General features: G+C 39.2%; 2 protein-coding genes across 3 annotated transcripts in view; one reads left to right on the top strand and one right to left on the bottom strand.

Moving 5' to 3' along the window:
* The first annotated feature begins 826 nt into the window (after positions 1 to 826).
* SRPRB (SRP receptor subunit beta) lies at positions 827 to 20478 on the top strand. Its single transcript, XM_074371104.1, has 7 exons — positions 827 to 1032; positions 1664 to 1758; positions 2659 to 2736; positions 5444 to 5526; positions 12667 to 12803; positions 15771 to 15825; positions 19052 to 20478. The coding sequence occupies exons 1-7, from the start codon at positions 879 to 881 to the stop codon at positions 19263 to 19265; spliced, it is 816 nt and encodes a 271-aa protein (XP_074227205.1). The 5' UTR covers positions 827 to 878; the 3' UTR covers positions 19266 to 20478.
* RAB6B (RAB6B, member RAS oncogene family) overlaps positions 12829 to 23362 on the bottom strand; it is an 87985-nt gene continuing 77451 nt past the window's right edge. The window contains exon 8 of one of the 2 annotated variants that reach the window (XM_074371117.1): positions 12829 to 13488. In XM_074371117.1, the coding sequence (XP_074227218.1) occupies positions 13309 to 13488 (180 nt within the window). In that variant the 3' untranslated portion in view covers positions 12829 to 13308. The remainder of the gene's footprint in view (positions 13489 to 23362) is intronic. The other variant, XM_074371114.1, reaches the window with a different exon arrangement.

Genomic DNA, 23362 nt, shown 5'->3' with positions numbered 1-23362 from the left:
GAAAACCGGCAGAGCCCCTAGGCTGGCCACTTCTGACCCGATGAGGTGTTTTATTTGGGCCACAAGTTTTTATTATTTGCTGAAATTTGAAAAGTGGAAAATTTCCCTTAAAAACCTTTCTTTCTGGCTTATCTTGAAAAACTGAAGAACTGGCCACCGTGGTCCCACATACCTGCCTGGCAGAGTGGTGGCTGCCTCCTTTGGGCAGGAGTGCCAGCTGCAGTTTTCAATCATCCCCACCCCGCCTATGGATTTTCCTGGCTGCTTCCCTTAATGTAGGTATTTCAGTTGCAGCCCTAGATTTACAGTGTGGGGACATCGAATTGCTCACTTTCTTCTGCACAGAGCACCCTTTTTTCTGTCACGCCTGAAGAGGCTAATGGATCCTTCTTGGCTCAGTTCCTGGCATTTTTCTCCAGGAACTGTTCTCTGAACCTACGATGGACTAAGCGTTCCTACTTGCATTCTCATATCGCTACTTAAAATCCTCTGTCACCCCGTGCCACATTATATTCAGATGAAATGTTTGTGTAATGCTTGAGTTCCTCGTAAGACTCACCTCTCAAATGGAGCGACTGGAAATCCTCAATAAAGATTTCTTGAGTCATTCATTTTATTCACCCATCATTTTGTCAAGAACCATGAAGAGAGCGGCGACGTTTGACTCACACACCTGTGGCTGGCTGGCTGCCCAGTCTTTCGGCGGAAGCCCGAAGTCCAAGAGAACTACAACTCCCATCAGGACCTTCGGGATTCCGGCCTCTGAAGGAGGAAATACAATTTAGGAACTACCACTCCCGTGATGCTCCGCTGCGCACGCCTGCGCAGAGCCCAGGGCCACGTTGCTTTCGCGGTGCCGGATACCACGCATCCCAGCCATGGCTTCCGCGGACTCCCGGCGGGTGGGGGATGGCGGTGGTGCCGGGGGCACCTTCCAGCCCTACCTGGACTCCTTGCGGCAGGAGCTGCAGCAGAGGGACCCGACGCTGCTGTCAGTCGTGGTGGCGCTCCTCGCGGTGCTGCTGACGCTAGGTAAAGAGGCGGCCGATGGATGTGGCGGGTGCAGGGCGGGCGAGGATCCGGGCTAGGACTGGGCTTGTGCAGACCGTGGACGCGCTGCAGAGATGGCACCTGGGGGGCGTCTGGAGAGGGAGACCACCCCTTATACCACCCTGCTCTCCTGCCTGAAGCGGTAGAAACAGCTCTATGTTAAAGGGGATCCCTCGCGACCCCCGGAGTGACTTCCTGCTCCTTGGGTACGGGTTACTAGCCCCTGTTCCTCCTGAGCGCGATCCCCGCCCCGCACCCCCGCCTTCTATTGCTCTTACTACTAGACTTAAAGGGTCTTTGCTCCAAGTTTGAGCATTCTATGTTTGCGAGCTGGGTGCTGGGGTACGAAGTTAATAAGGCAAGACTGCGCTTGAGTAGTACACAGTTGAGGTAGGGGCTGCAGATACAGAAAAGTTGACAGTTGATAGTGGCTGAAACTCAGCGGATCTCCTAACGACTACAGCAACGATTATAATGGTGGTAATAACAGTGAAAGTAAGTTCTGGAATGAAAGAAGTGTTCTGTGGTAGACTTCTGTTAATTTCCCCGGACCCAACCGTACACGGGGATTGTTGACAATCAAGGCATAATTTTGGTTTTCTCTATTCCACAGTGTTCTGGAAGTTCATCCGGAGCAGAAGGAGCAGTCAAAGAGCCGTTCTTCTTGTTGGCCTTTGTGACTCCGGGAAAACATTGCTCTTTGTCCGAGTAAATGCTGTGATTTACACCTCTCTTATTAAACTTGATAGGAAATTTTAGGGCATCCCATTATTCCTGGGATTTTTTTGCACTTGCCAGATACTGACATTTAGCCTTTATCCCATTTAAAGATTTTATATATTGACTACTTTCATGCTGTGGCTAAGGATGCCAGAACAGCTGAAAAGATACAAGACAGTAATTGTCACACAGTGTAAAACTCTTTTTGTGACAAACTCTTCTGAGAGTTTGTCAAAGAAACTTTTTCAAAGGGGGATTCTCAACATCTTGGGCTAATTAGGCTTATTTTCACTAATGTTTATATTTAGTCTATTTAGCATGTTTAAATGTTTGCTTTTTTGCTACAGAGAGTAGCAGAGGTTTTCTCCTTATTACTTTTTTTAATTTTTATTTAAAAAATAGCCTTTTTTTGTTTTGTTTTTTGGGGGGTTATTAGGTTTATTTATTTATTTTTTATTGGAAGTACTGGGGATTGAACCCAGGACCTCATGCATACTAGGCATGCACTCTACCACTGAACTGTACCCTCCCCCATTACTCTTCTTTTTGAGAGTATAAATTATTTCCCTTCCATTAAAGAAATATAATTTCTAATCATCAAAGATGTTTAGAAATGTTAATGGAAGGTCAGTAAATTTGGCCACTAACCACTTGAAGCTGTTATTTGAAAATAATAGTGTAAAAATCATAGTTTTTTTCCTTCTTTCATTGGGAAGAGGGGAATGAAGTTTGCAATTAATTAGATTTTTCTACAAGCAAAGGGAAGAAAATCAGTATGGTTCCTTTCAGCTGTTGCAAGCTGATCTAACTCTTAGAGTAAAAATACTTACTTTAGATTGCTGTTTATGTTTACTCTGATCTCTGACATACTATTTTGTCTTTTTACAGTTGTTAACAGGCCTTTACAGAGACACTCAGACTTCCATCACTGACAGCTCTGCTGCGTACAGGGTCAACAATAACAGGGTAAGGGGTTTCGAGAATGTTGGGGGTCTGACAATTTTACTTCCTTTTGTCAGGAAAAGACATTTTTAGGATGAATTACTCTGAGGGCATAGGTACTATTTATAGCTTATTTTTATGGATAAATATAGTCCATGTGACAAATTCTGCTCTTAGCCACCCAAGCAGTAGACTTACTCCTGCCCTCCCCTGCTTTTTATCTCATGCACACTGATGTTACACTGCATTTGATTAGTTTTTGTTTCTATGTCTTCTTTCCAGCTTTACCATGAGTTCTTAAGGGTGAACATTAAGCCTTTTTCTTCTCATTTATGTTTTGAATATAAAGACTTAGAAAAGTCTAAGTCTCCTCCTTAGAAGTAATAATTCACCATTTTCTTCCTGTGTAGTCTTCCAGGTGGTCTGTGCTGTATAACTATATGTGTTTATCCTTAACTTTTTTTCTTTTTTAACACTGTCCCCCACCCCACCCCCTTTTTTAAAAATTTAACAATATGACTGATACTGCTGATACTACTTGCGTTTGTTTTTCCTTTTTTCCCCTCCTCGTTTGCATACATAGCACTACCTGGTTGATTTATGAGCTGCCTAGTATTCCATTTTGTGGCTGTACCATACAATTAAGGTTTTATTTAATAAGAGACCTATTAACAGACATACAGTTTTTTGTTGTTACAATCTTTTGCTTTTACAAAGTGTTACAATGGCTCTGTTAAAGAGTATACATGAGTATATTTCAAAAGTGCCAATAAGGAATCATGAGAAAGGACTTTTTATGTACCTATATGTCTCCAGAATTAGACAGTGACTGCCAAGTCGATTATAATGCTTAAGAAGTATTTGGTGAGTGAGTGGAGGGAAGGTGGATGGCTGGTTGGAGTGGATGTATAGATGGGTGAATTAGAATGCTGACCGTAGGAACCTTTTCCCTTTCTCCTTGGGTCCCCCTGACTCTTCTGTTCCCTCCAGAATTAACCATTATAAGCAAAGGTAAAGAGACATTCTTTTCAATGTCTTAGAGATTTTTTTTCTTTTTTTAATAATAGCACTCTTTATGGCTCAGACTTTTTGAAACTCCCAAGGATTCAGATTTTGAAATTTCAAGTTTGGGAGTTCTTTAATTCTTGAGGCACTTGTACCAGATTTTTCAAAGTGGGGTATTCCAGGGTATGCTTTAGACCTGTACTTTCCAATAGAGTAGCCACGGTGTGACTACTGAGCACCTGAAGTGTGACTAGTTTAAGTTGAAGGGTGCTGTAAGTATGAAATATACACCAGGTCTTGAAGATTTGGAATGAAAAAAAGAATGTAAAATATAAATAATTTCTTGAGTTTTAAATTATATACTAAAAAATAATATTTTAAATCTAGTATTTTAGATACATTGGATTACATAATATATGTTTTAAAAATTTGACCTGTTTCTCTTTTAATATGACTATTAGAAAACTTAACATTACATATGAGACTTGCATGTTTCTATTGCATATGTAAAACACTCCTCCCTTCTTTCTTCTCCTACCCCCTTTATGTTTTACGTCTAGTCTCTCATGACAGTAACATACTTAGCGTTGTAGCTTATGAATTGTTTATAGTATGTGGTGTGGTGCTGATTATGAAATGTGGTAGTGGGTCCCAGCCTGAGGTCCCTAGACTCTTACCAGTATTTTAAAAAAAAAAAGGCTAATACATATTGTATATTTACCTATAAAAGACTGCTCAGACTAAGCGCCAGTTCATAATGTATCCAGCTGTAATTAAGTCAAATCTGTGCATAGTGCTGACCCCCTCCTGCTGAATAGCGATTGAGGCTGTCTGTGGAGAAGGTAGAGCATCTGAGAAGTGATGCATGAGTCTGATGCAGGTTCTAGGGCTATACCTGAGAGCCTTATCATTGAGCATAGTCACATCTGCATTGAACCTGAGTTCAAGAGTGAAGGCCTGGAAAGAACAGCATGTAAGTGGGTGCTTAACAAGCCTGCTCAGTAGGGGGACAGCCCCACCCTGTTCGATGATTGTCCCCTGGATCAAGAATTGACACAAAATATTAACAGAGTTGGAACAAATAAATGATTTCTCTAGTGGGCATACATTTTTAATTAACTTATGGTAGAAATATGAAGGAATGTTTTGTTTTTATAAAGGTTAGGGATCTCTGTAGTGGTAACATGCAATGTGATGGAGTGTAGGTTCTTACATTACATTATTTAGTTTGTGAATATTTATTACTGATTTTGCTTTTATTCATACTGGTATATTTCCTCAGCCTCAGCCTCACATGAACTTCCCTAATTTCCCCAGACAGGGTCAGTTTCTCATGTACCCTTAGAACATTTATCAAAGTTGTAATTTTACATTTACATGTAATTTTACATTGTGTTGATCTTTCTGATTATAAGCTCTGTTAGAGCAGGCACCACGTCAGATTTTGCTCATTGTTAAATCCCCAGAGCCTCCACTAATGATTTATAAATAGGAGATGCTCTGTGAACATTTGTTTGATTCATTAATTGGCAGTATTTTCTTTCTTAGTTGTACCTGAAATAGTAATATGTCATTTATTTGATTCATTAATTAGTTACAGTGACACTTTTGGTTCATTAATTAACTGGGTTACAGTTCTAATACCTGAGATCTGAAATGAATGATTTATGTTACGGATGTGAATCAAGGTGAAACATGAATTTAATATTGTTGCTGCCATCCTTAGGGGACTAGCCTGACCTTGATTGACCTCCCTGGCCATGAGAGCTTGAGACTTCAGTTCTTAGAGCGGTTTAAGGCTTCAGCCAGGTAAGTAGGAAGTGAAATGAGCTTGTCTGAACTTTGTACATAAAGGACACCTGTGTTGTTTTTCTCTGGTTTTGGGAGGCAACCTGGTGTCCTGGAGTGGAACGAGCATGGACCCTGGGGTCAGCCGTTTCTGGGTTGCAAGCCCACTTTCACTTGGATTATATAAGATAATGTTTCAAAGTGTTTCTCAGAGTGTTCAGAAAGCATTTATGCTTATTATCCTGTTGATAAATTTTTCATTTACTCTGAGGACAAATTTAATAATGTGTAGAATTATTAAAACTGAATAAAGAATTTTAAAGCTAGATGGAATCCTAGAAGTTATTAAAATCCAACATTATATATTTCTATCCTTAGATTGTCTAAAATTGATGCCTGAAACATACAGAACAATATTTTCATATTTCTTTTAGTATCATCCTTGTGTTACTGACTCTTTCATTTCCTAAATTTCTCATGCTTCAGTTTAAGACACTTTATTCTTTTTTAGTCTCTAACACTAGTAAGAACTTGAGGGAAATCAAAATACCACATCTCATGGATTTTAAGACACATTTTAATATCTATTTGGAATGCTACTTACAGTTGACAGTGTTACAGTTTAATTGGCAGTATTTTCTTTCTTAGTTGTACCTGAAATAATAATACGTCTTTTATTTGATGGACTCTTTGGTTTGATGGAATGAGCTAGTTTTTTCCTTCCTTATTTTTGAAGATATCTTGGCTTGTATTTTTTTGTTGCTTCCTTGCCCACAAGGTGGTGGTGATGAGCAATCTATCATAGATAAGACTGTTATTTGATTTAAAAAAAAACAACCCAAACTTTATTTTTAGACAGTTTCAGGTTCACAGCAAAATTAAGCAGGAGATACAGAGATTTTCCATATAACCTCACCCCTACACAGGCCTAGCCTCCCCTGTTATCGGCATCCTCCACCGAAGTAGTACATTTGTTACGATCAGTGTACCTAAATTGACAGGTCATAAACACCCAGAGTTTACATTTTACGTGAGGATCCATTCCTGATGTGTGTTCTAGGAATTTGAGCAAATGTATAATGGTATGTATTCACCCTTACAGTACCATACAGAGTAGTTGCGCTGCCCTAAAAATCCCCTGTCCTGTCAGTTCATCCTTCTCTCCCCTAACCCGACAACCACTCATCTTTTTACCATCTCTATAGTTTTGCCTTTTCCAGAATGTCATATAGTTGGAAACATACAGTATGTAGCCTTTTCACGCTGCCTTCTTTCACTTAGTAATGTGCATTTAAGATTTTCCGGGTCTTTTCATTGCTTGAGTCCTCATTTCTTTTTAGTGCTGAATGATGTTTCATTGTCTGGCTGTACCACAGTTCATTTACCCATTCACCTACTGAAGGACATCTTGGTTGCTTCCAACTTTTGGCAGTTATGAATAAAGCTAGTTTTTGTGTGAACATAAAGTTTTGAGTAAATAGCAAGGAGCAGATATCACAGAATCATATAGTGAGAGTGTGTTTAATTTTGTGAGAAGTCACCAAACTGTCTTCCAAAGTGGCTGTACCACTTCGCATTCCCATCAGTGCTGAGTGACAGCTCCACTTGCTCTGCATCCTCCCCAGCGTTTAGTGTTGTCAGTGTTTTGGATTGTGGCTATTCTAATGGGTATGTAGTGGTATCTAATTGTTTTATTTTGCATTTCCCTAATGACATATGACGTGGAACATCTTTTCGTATACTTATTTGCTATTTATAAGTTATTTAAATCTTGTCCAGTGAGGTGTCTGTAAAGATCTTTGACCCACTTTTTAAACTGAGTTGTTTTCTTACTGTTGAGTTTTAAGAGTTTTTACATATTTTGGATAACAGTCTTTTATCAGATACATCTTTTGCAAATATTTTCTCCCAGTCTGTGGCTTGTTTTCTCATTCTCTTGATGTTGACTTTTGTAGAGCTGACATTTTTATCTTTATTGGAGTCCAGTTTATTGATTCTTTTCTTGGATTATGTTGTATCTAAAAAGTCATTGTCAAACTCAAGATGATCTAGGTTTTCTCCAGTGTTATTTCCTAGGAGTTTTATAGTTCTGGTTTACTTTTAGGTATGTGATTCATTTTAAGTTAATTTTTGTGAAAGATGTAAGTTCTGTATCTAGACTCTTTTTGGTTTTTTTTTTTTTTTTTTTTGCACTCTCCAGCACTATTTGTTGAAAAGACTGTATTTGTTCCTCTGTCAAAGATCACATGACTATTTATGAGGCTCTCTTTTTGGACTCTATTCTGTTATATTGATCTTTCACCAATATCATGTTGTCTTGATTACTATAGTTTGATAGTAAGTTGGTAATGTCAGTTCTCCAGCTTTGTTCTTCGGTATCGTATTGGCTGTTCTGGGTCTTTTGCCTCTTCATATAAACTTCAGTATCCACAAAATAAGTTTGTGAGATTTTGATTGGAATTGCATTAAATCTATAGATCAAGTTGGGAAGAACTGACCTCTTGATACTATCCAGTGTTCCTATCCATGGAAGTGGAGTATCTCTCCATTTTTCTAGTTCTACTTTGATTTTGTTGATTAGAGTTTCATAGTTTAGTTTTCCTCATATAGATCGTATGATGTATTTATACCTGAGATTCCTTTTGGAGGCTGCTAATGTAAATGGCATTGTGTTTTTAATATCAAATTCCATTTGTTCATTCCTGATATTTGGGTAAGCGATTCATTTGTGTGTCAACCTTGTATCCTGCAATTCTGCTATACTTGCTTGTTAATTCCTGAGCTTTGTTGATTCTTTCAGATTTTCTACACAGACAGTCATTTCATGTGCTACAAAGACATTTTCATTTCTTCCTTCCTAGTCTGTATACCTCTCACTCCTTTTCTCGTCCTAATGCATTAGCTTGGAATTCCAGTACGATGTTGCAAAAGCAGTGGTGAGATGGGACATCCTTGCTTGTCCTGGTCTTAACAGGACAGCTTTGACTCTTAAGTGCTGTTGATTTTTCAGTTTGGTCAGTTTTTTACTTATTGTTAGAATGCAGTGGTGAATTCCAACTTCTTTCATGCTGGAATGGAAACTGAAGGTTGTGTGAGTTTTCATTCCTTAGATGATACAAATCCAGAAATGATAAATTTTCCCATAATTGGGTTTTAATTTCTAATTAAAAATTTTTTTCTTTTCCTGTTTTCATTTATAAAGTTTTTAAAAATAATTTTCAGTGTAATTACTCTTTGAATCAAGTATTTTGGGTAACTAAAACATTCAAAATATGAAGATACAAATGAACTTAAGTTATAATCACCATAAATGCAAATTCAAAAGTCATTTAAATAAAGTGGACCCTTGAACAAAATGGGTTTGAACTGTGTGAGCCTACTTGTACACTTTAAATTATTTTTTTCCTTTTTTTCAAATTGAAGTATAGTCAGTTTACAATGTGTCAATTTCTGGCATACAGCATAATGTTTCAGTCATAGATATACATATATATTCCTTTTCATATTCTTTTTCATTATAGGTTACTGCAAAATATTGAATATAGTTGCCTGTGCTATATAATATAAACTTGTTGTAAACAGGATATTGTAGGCTCTTGTTTTGTTATCCAGTCTTCCATTCTGTGTCTTTTGATTAGCGCATTTAGTCCATTGACAATTACAGTAATTATTGGTAGAGGTGTGTTTATTGCCATTTTAAACTTTGTTTTCCAGTTGATTTTGTATTTCTTTTTTGTTGCTTCCTTTCTCTTTCTGTTTTTCCTTTTGTGCTTTAGTTCTTTTGTGTTAGTTTGGGGTTTTTTTGGTTTTGGTTTTTGTGACTCTGTTGTATACTTTTGATTTGTGGTTACCCTATTTTTCAAGTATGTTAACCCAATACTACATCTCTTTGCTTCAGACTGGTAATGAGATAGGCTGAAACATACCTTAAGAAGAATGAAAGGACAATGTACATTTTCTTGCTCCCCCTTCCCGTAATTTATGATTTTTGTGTCCTCTTTTTACATCTTCGTGTTTATCCTCTTGCAGTTCATTGTAGTTATCACATTTCCAATTGTGATTTTTCCCTTTTCTATAGCTTCCTGCTTTTTTTCTATTTAGAGAAGACATTTTAATATTTCTTTTCGGATAGGTTTAATATTGCTGTATTCTTTTAGTTTTCGCTTGCCTGAAAAATTCTCTATCTCTCCTTCTAAAGGATATTCTTGCTGATACTAGGTTGCAGATTTTCATCTTCAGAACTTTGAATATATCTTGCTTCTCCCTTCTGGCCAGCAATGTTTGTGCAGAGAAATCAGCTGAAAGCCTTATGGGGGGGGTTCCCTTATAACTAACTCTTTGTTTTTCTCTTGCTGCCTTTAGAATCTTTAACTTTGGCCATCTTAATTATAATATGCCCTAGTGTAGGTCTGTTTGGATTCTTCTTGTTGGGGACCTTCTGTGTTTCCTGTACTTGGATATCTGTTTCCTTCTTTAGGTTTGGAAAATTTTCAGTCATGATTTCTTCAAATACATTTTGATCCCCTTTTTTGTTTCTTCTCCTTCTGGGACCCCTGTTATGTGTAGACTGGCACCTTCTACTCCACCAGCTCTCTTTCACTTGATATACACTACAGGACTACATGGTCTGTGGTTGGTTGGATCTGCCAGTGCCAGACCTTGGATACGGAGTGCTGACTGTGAAGTTACACACAGATTTTTGACTGTGTAGAGGGTCAGTGTCCTTAACCCCCACCTTGTTCAGGGGTCAACTGTGTATTGATCTGTGACTTCTTGGTTTTTAGCCTTACCTTCTGAGTTCATCAAGTTTCCTCAATCTCATTTTTACCCCCTCTACTGGTTTGTAATATGCTGTTTCTACTCTTTCCATGGTTATCCTCTGCCCTCCCCCCTTCTTTTTAACATCGATTACTTAGCAGAAGTTTAAAATCAATAATAGCAATTTTCTTTAAATGAATCTTAAAATACGTAGCTTTGATCTTCCTTCCATCTTCCTTTCATTTTATTTTTCTTTCCTCCTTTTTAACCCCCAACAGTAATATTTTTATCCTCTATTTGTTGATTACCTCGAATCACCAGGATATATATAGATTTCTTTTTTCTCCATTACTTCTTGACTCTTAATCTTCCCTTTTGATTCAGTTTTCTTTTAATTTTCTTTTAGATATGTTTCCAGAAATGCTGAACAAGACATAAGGTTTCTCATCTTTTGTTCATTTGAAAGTTTTTTCATTGGCCTTCATTTTTGAGTAACTTTTAGCTGAGTATAAAATCCTGGTGGTAGTTATTTCTTTCATCACAGTGAAGGCTTACTCTTGGCTTCAGATATCTGTTGTTGTAGGTGAGAAAGCAGGTGTGCAGTCTAATTGTCATTTCATCTGTCTTTTTAACCTCTGTTCAGGGGTGATTTCTAAGTTTTATCATGCTTGGAATTCAAGTGTGCTGTTTCAGTTTAAAGAGTCACCTATTCAGTTCTGGAAAATTCTCAACATTATCCTTTCAGCTAGTTCTGTTTCCACATTCTCAGTTTCACCTCCGGGAACTCTTTTTAAATCATCGAACCATATCATTTCTGCCTTTCTTGCCTCTTCTCTATCGCATCTTCCAAGTCTTTTTACTGTGCATATAGTATGATGTTTTCATCTTTGTTTTGTAGTTTACTGTATGCTTTTCAACTGTGAGTATTCTCTGCTTAACTTTTCCATTGAGTTGTTATTAATTTTGTTTATTCTTTACTTCTAAAAACATATCTTTTAAAATCAGCCTGTTTGTTTTTATGCTAACTTTATTCTTTTATTATGGTGTCTACTATTCTCTTAAATAGTTTAAAATATTTTATCAATTGCTTCATTATTTTTAGTTTTGGGTGCTAATTAATCTGTCTTTGTGGTTCTTCCTCATAATGGTTTATTTTCTGTGATTTGTAATTTTTGATCCAGACCCCTTATTCAAGGGAATTAGATTTTGTTGTTGATGTTGTGATTGCTGTTTTTTTTTTATTGATTTAGGATGTGAAAGCCTCTCTCCAGAAGGGGTTCATATTTCCTTCTATTGGGGGCCGTAAGGGTTCATTGAGTCTGGCCCAATTTTTATATGACTCTTCCTGCTTGGGCATCTGACCCTGAGAAGGTGTAAATTCATACCCTGTATCTGTGTGTGACACAGGCGACCCGGTGTTTCAGTTCTTCTTGGACGATTTTCCCACAGTGCTCTCCACTAGACTGCTTTTAAGTTCTAGGCTTTGCACAGTGTTTCATTTCCAGCTCTCCAACTGCATATTGGCCATTGCACATTCTCCTGGGCATTCCGACCCTCATCTCAAAGGCCTGTTACCTGCTGTTTTCCTGGACTGCTTTGCTTTAGCTTTGACACGTCTTCATTTCTGGCACATGAGGATTCTCACTGTTTCTGCCTTGGGTTTGACCCTACCTGGTCACACGCTTTCTAATTTGATTATCCTTTTAGTTTTATCTGTCTTCCACTTAGGGACCAATATTCTTTGTAAGACAGAAAAGCATAAACTCTGTAGGTCAGTGTGTCACACCCCTTTGCTACCTGAGCTTACCTTGAGTTCTCTAGGGCATATTGTCCCACTACTTCGTATCCTAAATATATTACTTCCAGACAGTCTGTGCCGCAGTAATTTTTGTCTGGCTAAAATTCAGCCGACCTTTAAGTCTTCTTGACCAGATTTTATGTCAATGATCTTTTTGTTTGTTCCTGCTACAGCGGATGCATAGATCTGTCTAGTGTTTTATCGCATGGTTTTGTGTATGACAACTTCCAGGACTTGAGGGGAAGCATCATTTCCTGTTGTCTTTTTAGATACAATCATTGATACATAGTAGTAGTCAGTAGCCCTTTGTTCAGTATTTGTGCTATGTGATTACTTGTGCACACATCTGCGTGTGAGTTTGTTTTGTGTTACTCATTAGGATTGAATTGGACAAAATTGAGAATGTCATTTTTCTTTTTCTTTCTTTGTTTCTTTTGGGGGAGGGTAATTAGGTTTGTTTGTTTGTTTGTTTAAATGGAGGTACTGGGGATTGAACCCAGGCTTCATACATGCCAAGCACACTGCCACTGAGCTGTATACCCTCCTCCTGTTTCTCAGTATAATACTGCACTCTTGCATGCTCACTCTTTTTTTTCCCCCTTCAGGGCTATCGTATTTGTTGTGGATAGTGCAACCTTCCAGCGAGAGGTGAAGGATGTGGCCGAGTTTCTGTATCAAGTCCTCCTTGACAGTATGGGTCTGAAGAACACACCATCATTCTTAATTGCTTGCAATAAGCAAGGTACCCTCATGTCTACTGGCAATAATAATTGATATATTTCTGGGATTGCTAGTTAGAATTAATACAATTATCTACAATTGTTATTACTGAGGATGACAGACAATTGCTAATGAGCTACATAACATAAGGATTTTAAGCCTTAAAATTTATTTATACTCCTGCGTTTTCCTTAGTCTCATTACCAGGCTGTTCTCAGGAATGACAAAGGAGTGACGATTATCAATTGTTATTTGACACGTTTTTTTTTTTTAATTATAAATCATTTTACTTTACCAAATTAAGTTCATCAGACTGACAGTACGTCTTATCAGATACACAGTTGTGGGAGGACTGGGTAGAGTCTCTCCTTTCAAATAAGTTTGCCATTTAGCACATTTCATCTAGGGGAGTTTGCAGAAGTTGTTTTTCTTTAACCTCATAAGCATGAGAACCTTTTTAGTGTCACCCGGTAAAACTAGGTTTCAACTTCACTACCTGTAAGATCAGGTTAGGAGTGATGTCAGCATCACGCGGCATGAGGCGTCTCCTTTGTCTCTCCCTCTTGTTCTGCAACTAGTAAAACATCCGTAACTGAACAGAGGTTCCCATGCCCAGCACACTGGGATGCTGGAGAGACCCACAAGTCTGTACATCTGAAGGTGGGCGGCCTGGACACGTAGAGGAGGCAGAAGACTCCACCAAAAACCTATTGGAAATAATAAATGAATACAGTCAAGTTGCAGGGTACAAAATCAGTATACAGAGATCTGTTGTGTTTCTGTACACCAACAGCAAACTAGCAGAAAGAAATTAAGAAGACATTCCCATTTACAATTGAAGCAAAAAGAATAAAATTCCTAGGAATAAATTTAACCAAGGAAGTGAAAAACCTGTACACTGAAAACTGTAAAACATTGTTGAAAGAAATGGAAGACAAAGAAATGGAAAGATATTTTGTGCTCGTGGATTGGAAGAATTAGCATTATTTTAACCATCTATGGATTCAGTGCAACAATCCCTATAAAAATCCCAATGACATTTTTCACAGAAATAGAACAAAAATTCCTAATATTTGTATGAAACCATAAAAGGCTGCGAATAGCCAAAGCAATCTTGAGAAAAAAGAAGAAAGATAGAGGTATCATACTCCGATTTCAAATTATACTACAAAGCTATGGTACTCAAAACAGCATGGTATTAGCAGAAAAACAGACATACAGATCAGTGGAACAGAATTGAAAGCCCAGAAATAAACCCACACATATATGGACAATTAATTGACAACAAAGGAGCAAAGAACATACAATGGAGAAAGAGCAATCTCTTCAGTAAGTAGTGTTGGGAGAACTGGACAACCATATATAAAAGAATGAAACTAGGCCTTTTCCTTACACCATAGCCCAAAATTAACTCAAAATGGATTAAAGACTTGAATGTAAGACCTGAAACCGTAAGACTGCTAGAAGAAAACAGGGAGTTTTGGACTCTGACGTTGGTTTTAGCAGTATCTTTTTGGATCTGTCTCTTCAAGCAAGGCAAACAAAAACAAAAATGAGCAAGTGGGACCACATCAAACAGAAGCTCTGCCCAGCACGGGAAACCATCAACAAAACAAAAAGACTACCTACCAAATGGGAGAAGATATTTTCAATTCATACATCTGATAAGGAGTTAATACGCAAAATATATAAAGAACTCACATAACTCGACAACAACAAAAAAACCCAAACAACCTGATTTTAAAAAGGGCAGAAGATCTGAATAGATTTTTTTTCTGAAAAGGTACAGATGGCCAGCAGGCACATGTGAAGATGTTCATCACTAGTGAAGAGGAACGTCATTAGTTACCAGGGAAATGCAAATCAAAACCACAGTGAGACATCACCTCACACCCATTAGAATGGCTGTTGTCAGAAGAATGAGAAATAACCAGTGTTGGGGAGGATGTGGAGAAAAGGGATCCCTTGTGCACTGCTGGTGGGAGTGTAAACTGGTGCAGCCACTATGGAAAACAGTATGGAGGTTCCTCAAAAAATTAAGAATAGAACTACCATGTGATCCAGCAATCCCACCATCTGAGTATTTATCTAAAGATAATGAAAACACTAACTCAAAAAGATACCAGCACCCACTACTGTGTGGTGACGGGTGGAAACTAAACTTGGTGGTGAGCACGCTGTAGTGTACACAGAAGTCAGATCATAACGTTGTACATGTGAAATTTATATAATGTTGTAAACCATGTTACCTCAATAATGAATGAAATAATCTCTCCTCTTTCCTAAAAAAAAAAATGAAAATAAGATAGACTATTTGATCTTCATAGGCCTCTTTCAGATCTAATATTCTCATTCTACGAAGAGCCTGGTGCATTTCTCAGAGGCAAGCTAGTAATAACTGTAACAGTGACTAGTCGGGAATCAGCCTTAGGATCATCCCCTGACCTCTTTATTTCTTCTGTTCAGTATAAGAAGAGGAAGTAATGTTTATTTGGCTTCTGCTGGTGTTAAATCAGTGCTTGTTTATTACCAATGTGCACTTGACGCTGTAACATACCATCTTAGAGTCAGCTGGAAATGTGCTTAGTTTACTATTATATGACCGGTGTATATGACAGGTAGGGTATTTCTGTCGGACTGTGGGCTCTTGTTAAAAGTCAGAAAGCTGGTAGTTTTTCTTTTTGTTAAACTGGCTGGACTTATATATGTGGGTTGATATAAAAGGTCTATAAGATGTGGCAAACTTTAGTGAAGGAACTAACCAATTTTAGGGTCACTAAGTTAATATATTTATAAGTATTATCATAATATAAATATTCAAATATAAAGCTTACTTTGATACAGGAAATACTAGTAATAAAAAACTTTTAAAAAAGTGGTGAGGCAGAGAAATTTACTGGTTTAAGTAGGAATTTTCCATATGTGCAAGAAATCTTGGGAAAAGACCCTTTCTGCTTTAAACTGCAAAAATGTCTTTATTTCTTTACAGACATTACAATGGCAAAATCAGCAAAGTTAATTCAGCAGCAGCTTGAAAAAGAACTGTAAGTAAGAATAAGTCCTATTAGTTAATTGTGTATCTTCTTAATGTTTAGAAAATGTGAATAAATCACTTGGCATCTTTGGTTGTGTATGGTTATCACAGTTAGCCTGAAGATCAGTGTGAAACGTACTTGTTAAATAGCTGACAACAGATTAGTGGAATTACAAAAATTATTCATGTGGATGTTTATAGATATTCAGAATTTTTGTGGAAAGTTCTCAAGTTTATTGAGACTGTAGGCTCAGTTTATTTTCCCATTGTTTCTAGCTCATTTATAGCAGATATGAAAGATTTTAAAGACTAAAAAATTTGAAGGCCGTGAAAGTTTGTGTTGACAGAATAAGAAAAGAAAACTTTGGAAGAATGTAAACATCTATGATACTATTTTGTAGCTTACCTTTTTGTTTTCAAGCTACGTAGCAGTATCATTTAACTTAATTTTGGTATTTAAGAATTTGTAAATTAAGCTGTAAGCTTTTGTTTTTGGTTCATTTGTTTTATTTTATTCTTTTATTGAAGTATAGTTGGTTTACAGTGTGTTAATTTCTGGTATACAGCATAGTGATTCAGTTTTATATATATATTCCTTTTCATATTCATTTTCATTATAGGCTATTAGAATGATTTGGGGGGGTAATTAGGTTAATTAATTAATTTATTTTCATTATTTATTTGATGGAGGCTCTGGGGATTGAACCCAAGACCTCCTGCATGCTAAACATGTGCTCTACCACTGAGCTGTTACCCTCCCCCCAAGCTATAAACTTTTAAATTTTAAGGACTCTAACATGTTTTTGTTGTTATTGTTTTCTAAGAGCTAGCTAACAGGTTGCTTACATAGAAAATACTATCAACATTATAATAAAGCAGGTTACTTTTTCTTATTGCTGTTGTGTAAGGACACTTCTAATTAAAGAATAAAATGAGGGGAAATTGTATAAATTCAACTTTTAGTACATTTTTCCCCACTGTCATTTACGTTCTCCTTTATTCATTTAACAAGCACCTGTAATGCATCTAGTGTATGCGGAGACTTGCACTCAGGGTGTGGCTATAGGAGGAAGTGTGATGGAGCTCTTGTACGCGGGAGGTTAGAGTCCAGTAGAAGACAATTTGCTTCAGGGGTCGACATACCCCTGCTAAGGGTCTGCAAGCGAAGAGTAGCTTTACATTTTTATAGGACTAGTAAGAAAAAAAGAAGAAAAGTAGAAAAATATGTGACTGAGATTAAATGTCACCCACAAGCCCAAAATAAATTTAATTTATTGCTGTTTACAGAAAAATTTTACCAGCTCTGGTCTGTCATTTTCTGTGGTTTCTTTTTTTTTTTTTTCCTTTTAGTAGAGAATAATATATTTAATTCCATATGCTTTAGGTTTATTTATGTATTCATTTTAATGGAGGGGCTGGGGACTGAACCCAGGACCTCATGCATACTAGGCATGTACTCTACCACTGAGCTGTACCCTCCTCCCTAATTCCATATGCTTTAAGCTTTTAATATATAATTGAAAAGTTAGCCAATCAGATTTACCAAAGACATCATGCCTTCAAATTGAATATCAAAAGAAAAAAAATTAACCTTTTTATTGAGGTATAATTGCTATCTAGAAAGCTATACATACTTAATGTACACACCTCGATTTAGGGATAAGCATATACCTGTGAAACCACCACCATCAAAGCCATAAAAATGTCCGTTACTTTCTGAGTTTCTTCCTGCCTCCCTTATTAGATTATTCTGAATTTTAGTATGTTTTTACTGTTACAGCAAGTTTTATACTTTCATATGTTTTCATGTTGTTAATTAGTGTCATCTCACCTTGAAAAAGCCCCTTTAGCATTTCTTGTAAGGCAGGACTAGTAGTGATGAACTCCCACAGCGTTTGTGTGTCTGGAAAAGCTTTTGTCCCTGTCTTACATCTGTTGCAATAGTTAAGAATTACCTTTGTGAAAAAAGTGATCACTATTATTTGTGAATGCATTTTTCAAACAGTATGGTCCAAGTCTTCCCATGTTTAAAACACATTTTTCTTAGCCCATTTGCTTTTCACTCTAAAGAGCCATAGAAAAACTATACAGAAAGAAATATTATAAAGCAGCGAAATTAAATGTTAAAAGAGTTATAAAGGTTAATACCAGGTGAATTAGGAGTCTAATTTTAGTTTAATCCTGTATTTATAAGAATTTGGCCCCTTCAGCTTTGTAGCATTTCATAGTCTTCTGAATCAGAGTTTACTATTTTTACGTGGCCTTAGGGCAAGAACTGAATTCATGTGATGTTTGGCTTTTTTGCCTTTTAAAGTTTTTTTTTAATTGTAAAATACCTTACATATAAGGGAGTATATATGACATATATATTGAGTCTAAAGAATACTAAAATGAACACCCACAGACCCAGCACCTTGCTTAGAAGGCCCCATGTACTCGTCCCCAAATGCTTTTCCCTTTTTCCCCCAAGAAATAAGTAATATCTTAAGTTTTGTATTATTTGTTTTTTAAAATACTTTTCCCAGATGTGTGTGTCTTTCTAAACAAGGTATTTAGTTTTTCCTGTGGATTCGTTACTAACTTTCATGAAATCTTCAGCACCAAGAAATGCTTTATTTGTAGGAGAGCAGATTGTCACCCTGTCCTCTGCTCCTGGATTAGCAGGAAGGTGGGGAGCAGACAAATGAGCGTTGCTTGCACTTCTTATTAGGGCCAGCAGGTGGCAGTTAAGTGACTTGAACTGGGAAAGTTTTAGTGGCTGAAGAGATTGGAGAGTAATTATCCCCAAACTGGATGTGAAAACCTGCAGTTTGTGTATTTCTGAGCTCTGTATCCAGATGGACTCGAGATTAATATAAATACCCTATTTATCCCCACTTAACTTTCAGAAACATAAAGTTTTATAATATTTATAGCATGTAATTTTAAAATACATTTTAAAACGACATCATACAGGAAATCCTAGTAGAAGAGGGCTCCAGTCTGAAAGAAGGTTGGTGTGACCTTGGTTCGTTATTGACCTGCCGTCATCTGGCCATGTAAGCTTGGACCCCTGGCCTGTCTTTCCAAGAGAGTAACTCAATAATCTTAATAGCTAAATTAACAGTTTTATGATTAAGTATTTAAACGAATGCTGAAATATTTAGGAATTAATATGATTTCCTAAAGGCCTTTAATCATTATATAAAAATTAAGCTCTTTTTGTTTCCTGACTCATTTTCCTTTTGCCTCAACAGCAATACTTTACGAGTCACCCGTTCCGCTGCCCCCAGCACACTGGACAGTTCCAGCGCTGCTCCCGCTCACCTGGGAAAGAAAGGCAAAGAATTTGAATTCTCACAGCTGCCCCTCAAAGTGGAGTTCCTGGAGTGTAGTGCCAAGGGTGGAAGAGGGGACACCGGCTCTGCTGACATCCAGGACCTGGAGAAATGGCTGGCTAAGATAGCGTGATGAGCAGATCCAAACACAAGACGTGACTGTGTGTGTGTGTGACTGACAGTTTTGGAAAAGGACATGGTAGTCTGGAGTTGATAAAGACGGAGTGCAAATGTAGTTAGAAACGTTTCCCTGTTCTGGAAACAAATTATTGTTAAAACTAGCATGGAATTTTTTTTTTAGGTTCATTTCTCTCTTATTGCTCTCAAGCGAGTCACTTTTATTTGACTCACGTGTCTTCTCTTTTTAAAGTGAATGTAACGTCTCTCTAGCATATGCTTGATGTAAGGTAAAGGTTTAACAAAAGGCATGCATGCAGAGAGCATCTTATCATAAGAGTATGGAATCATCTGAAAAGTCTTCTTATCCTCTGCTTTGGTGCTTTGGTCCCTTTTTCCTGAAAACAGACCTGTCTGTGTAGGGAACCAGTTGATTTCCAGTTGTCCTTGACATTCACAGGCAGTACATCATCTAGTCCTCTGTGAATCCTCAGATTTGTAGGTGCAGTTACGATATCTTCTCCCCGGGGGAGGGTAGAGGTCAGTGTTAGAGTGCGTGCCTAGCGTGCACAAGGTCCTGGGTTCAATCCCCAGCACCTCCGTTAAAATAAATAAATAAATAAATAAAATAAATACATAAATTAACCTAATTACCTCCCCCTTCCAAAAAAAACCAAAAATAATAATTTTAAAAAATGTATAGTCTCTCGACGTGTGAGGACAGGTAGAAGACAGCAGAGCTGTGTTGACAATGGTCTGTTCTAAGTCAGCTCAGTGACCGGTCCACACTCCAGCCTCATAGCGCGCTGGTTTGAAACCCGTGTTGTGAACCCCTGGAGTCAATCCCAGTTGATGGAACTGTAAGTGCTAAACCCCCAGATGCCAAGGGCCTAGCGTGTTCTAGTGGTTTTCCTTCACCGGGGAATTGATGGAGGTTTAGAAGCTGTTTTGTTTTTCTAAAGGCATGAGGGCTCCTGGGCTGTCTTCATGTGCTGTTTGATGAGCTACAGTTTTGTCCTCTGAGCTTGACTGCTGTGGGACAAACACAAAATGAAAAAAGTCCTCTAGATTTTTAAAGTGCTGACGGTTTAAAAAAAAAATGTCAGCCTTTTCAAAGTGATGTGCTTTGCTGTCTTCTTAAACATGTGGCTTTTTTTTTAATGGCTTTTATAAGTGATGAATATATTTCTTGGTGAATAAAACAAGCTGTGTGGCTCAAAGCAACTGAATGGAATGGAATGGTATGGTGAGTACAACTGGGAGCATGTGTTAGGATTCAGGTTCCCTTCAAGTTTCTGGGGCCTGAGATTGCAGCGTACCTGGGATCGAACTCTCTATTCCTGCCTCACACACTCAGGGACAAGCCAACTAAAGCTTAAAGGGGGACAGGTGGCTGTGGATAAGGGTGAAGCTAGTCCCTGTGAGAACAGTGCAGGAAGCCATGAGAGGGGAGGCACAGGGCACCCCAGGAGTTGCACACAGCCTCAAGGGATGGGGAGACTCAAGGGAGAGGAGCATGGAGCCGATGACATCCCAGTGAGTGTGGTCCCCACAGGCACTATGGCCCAAGCCTCTGCCTGCTGTCACCCCTCCCTGTGCTGCGAATGGGGGGACGCCGGACGCCGCCTCCCCCGCCCCCACCCCCGCCCCCTGCATCACACACCTTGTGGCCGGAGCATGAAGTAGACACAGGCCGACCTCAGGATGTTAGACTCCAACCCTGGCAGGGTTAGCGGGAGGCCTCTGCTGCCAGTGTTCTTACTGTCCCTTGGACTCAATTCCTGACCTTTCGTTATTAGCCAAGTAGTAACTTAAGGAAGTTAGTAAGAATGGTGAACCAGAAACCCAAAAGGAAAGTGATGAATGTGACGTGTTCACATAATCATAGGACGTGCTCACATGAATAAAAATCAATGGCTTGATACGTCCGTTAAGAGGCACGTGGTCTCTCAGCTCCTTTTGTGTTGTTTTTTTCTGCTTAATGACGTGTTTTACTTTCTGGGAGGAAGCAATAGACCAGACAAGTGACTGAAGACCTGAAGATGATCTTTTGCAAAAGGAGCGTTAGATCTCAGTGATTCCCCAGTGTCAGTGTGCATCAGAATTACCCGGGATACTTGTTAAACAGCTCCTTTGAGGACCCTGCTTCTGAACATGCAGTTCAGAGGCAGATCGGGGTTGGTGCCGGGAATCTGCATGCTTCACATGACCTTTACCAAGCGCATGGGGCTCCCGGGAGCACCCTGCCAGGTGATCTGGCCTTCTGGAGTAACACTTGTGCCTTTAGTGTGTTTTAAGTCCTTTGGGCCACAGACCCTGATCAGTTTTTCTCACAGGGCGAAGTAAGCAAGCAGGTTACCCCCAGGCACTCTCATCCAGCTTCCTAACCCTGTGCTCCAGTCATCTCATTCTTGTGGGTGTGGGCCAGGGTGAGGTCATGGTCACTTGTCCTTGGGAGCTTGGAAGGGTTTTTGATGAGAGGTCAAATTATCCTCTTGTGGCTCTGGGGCCGTTCAGCCAAACTAGGCCCATTTCTTCGTGGGATGGGAGGCAGGTATGGCCAGAGTGGAAAGAGGGATGTCAGGTCACAGGGAACAGCAGACTAGGCATGACTGTATGTCACAGATGTGACAGTTGTAGCTTGGAACACCACCTTCTTGGGAATGTGGCAGTGTCTGAGCCACTGCGTGTGGAGGGCACAGGGACCTGCTCCCAGGGCAGCTGCCACCTGATGTGAATGACCCTGTGCCCTGCGAGTGGAGAGGTGCAGGCCCTGGCGAGATGCCCCCGTGGAGGGCAGCTGCGATGAGTGAGCCCTGGGCACTCACTGCACTGGGGAATACTGCCCAGCTCTGGCCTGGAGTCCCCACCGGGTACAGAGCTCACTCGCAGGCAGAGGCCGCCTGTTTACTGCAGTTCCTTCAGTGCTTCACTGGGGGCCTTAGTGGCCCCTCCACTGCCAGGTGCCTGACAGTTTGCTGGGATCCTAGTTTCTGATCAACAACATCTGCTGTTGGCAGGGAGTGCCTGGGGTCTGCCCCTTGTATCTTCCCACGCCTGCTGAATCAGTGCCCCTGGGATTCTGGTGGCTCTGCTGTGTGTCAGCCACTTGACTGTGTTTCATTGGTTTGAGGTCATTTCAGCCAGAATATTACGGTTTTTCTTTTTTAAGGGTTGAGCTTAGAAGAGAAGGATCAAACCTTCAATTGGTTTATGCCCATACTCACTTAAAGGTGTGTCAGCAGCAGTTAAGATGCTCTTCTATTTCAGCTCTTCACGTATTTAAAGGAAGGTGATCACCTCACCTGACTTGCACAGGAAAGTAGTCCCATTTCCCTTTCAGCTATGAAGCTCTAAACTGTTGTTTACTCAAGAGAGCCACGCATGGCCTTTATTCATTCGGAAAATGCCAAGCACCGTGCCAGGCTCTGGGAATACTAAGTGTGGCGCAGTTCCTGCTTTTGCAGGCACATGGTCCCATCCTGAGGTTAAGAAATGTGCCTTTTCCGTGTGGCCCCCTGCTCTCCCCCATCTCATTACCATGAGCTCCATCCATCATGGCTGCAGGAGAGCCCCAGCACTGCGTGGACCTCAAGGTCAGCTGCCTCAGCGCTGCCCTCACCTTCACCCTTTCTTGTGCGGTTGCCCCACCCATGCAGCCCCAGCAGGGCTGTCACTTCTCCTCATGACCTGTGTCTCTGTGCCTCCTGGGACTCCAGCATCCTCGCTGTGGTCCTGCCCTGTGTGAGGCACTTGGTGTTCTTTTGACTTAAGATCTTTTTGTTTCAACTGAAATATGCTTTTTTTAAAAAAATGTAAAAAAACCTAGGAATAAACCTACCTAAAGAGGCAAAAGACCTGTACATCAAAAACTATAAGCTGCTGATGAAAGAAACTGAAGATGACACAAACAGGTGGAAAGATACACTGCATTCTTGGATTGGAAGAATCAATATGTTAAAATGGCCATAGTACTCAAGGCAATATACAGACTCAGTGCAATCCCTATCAAATTACCAGTGGCATTTTTCATGGAACTAGAAGAAAAAAATTTTTCAATTTGTACAGAAACACAAAAGACCCCAAATAGCCAAAACAATCTTGAGAAGGAAG

This window comes from Camelus bactrianus, chromosome 1 (genome assembly GCF_048773025.1).
Source record: "Camelus bactrianus isolate YW-2024 breed Bactrian camel chromosome 1, ASM4877302v1, whole genome shotgun sequence".
NCBI lineage: Eukaryota > Metazoa > Chordata > Mammalia > Artiodactyla > Camelidae > Camelus > Camelus bactrianus.
Note: the sequence above shows the minus strand (reverse complement) of the source record. Positions and strands in the feature narration are given on the sequence as shown.

What these genes read in the sequence shown, in the direction of transcription:
- SRPRB (XM_074371104.1), top strand. Translation starts at nt 879, where the DNA reads ATGGCTTCCGCGGACTCCCGGCGGGTGGGGGATGGCGGTGGTGCCGGG. An exon ending in AAACATTGCTCTTTGTCCGA is followed by an intron (nt 1,759 to 2,658) that starts GTAAATGCTGTG and finishes GTCTTTTTACAG; the next exon opens with TTGTTAACAGGCCTTTACAG. An exon ending in ACAGGGTCAACAATAACAGG is followed by an intron (nt 2,737 to 5,443) that starts GTAAGGGGTTTC and finishes TGCCATCCTTAG; the next exon opens with GGGACTAGCCTGACCTTGAT.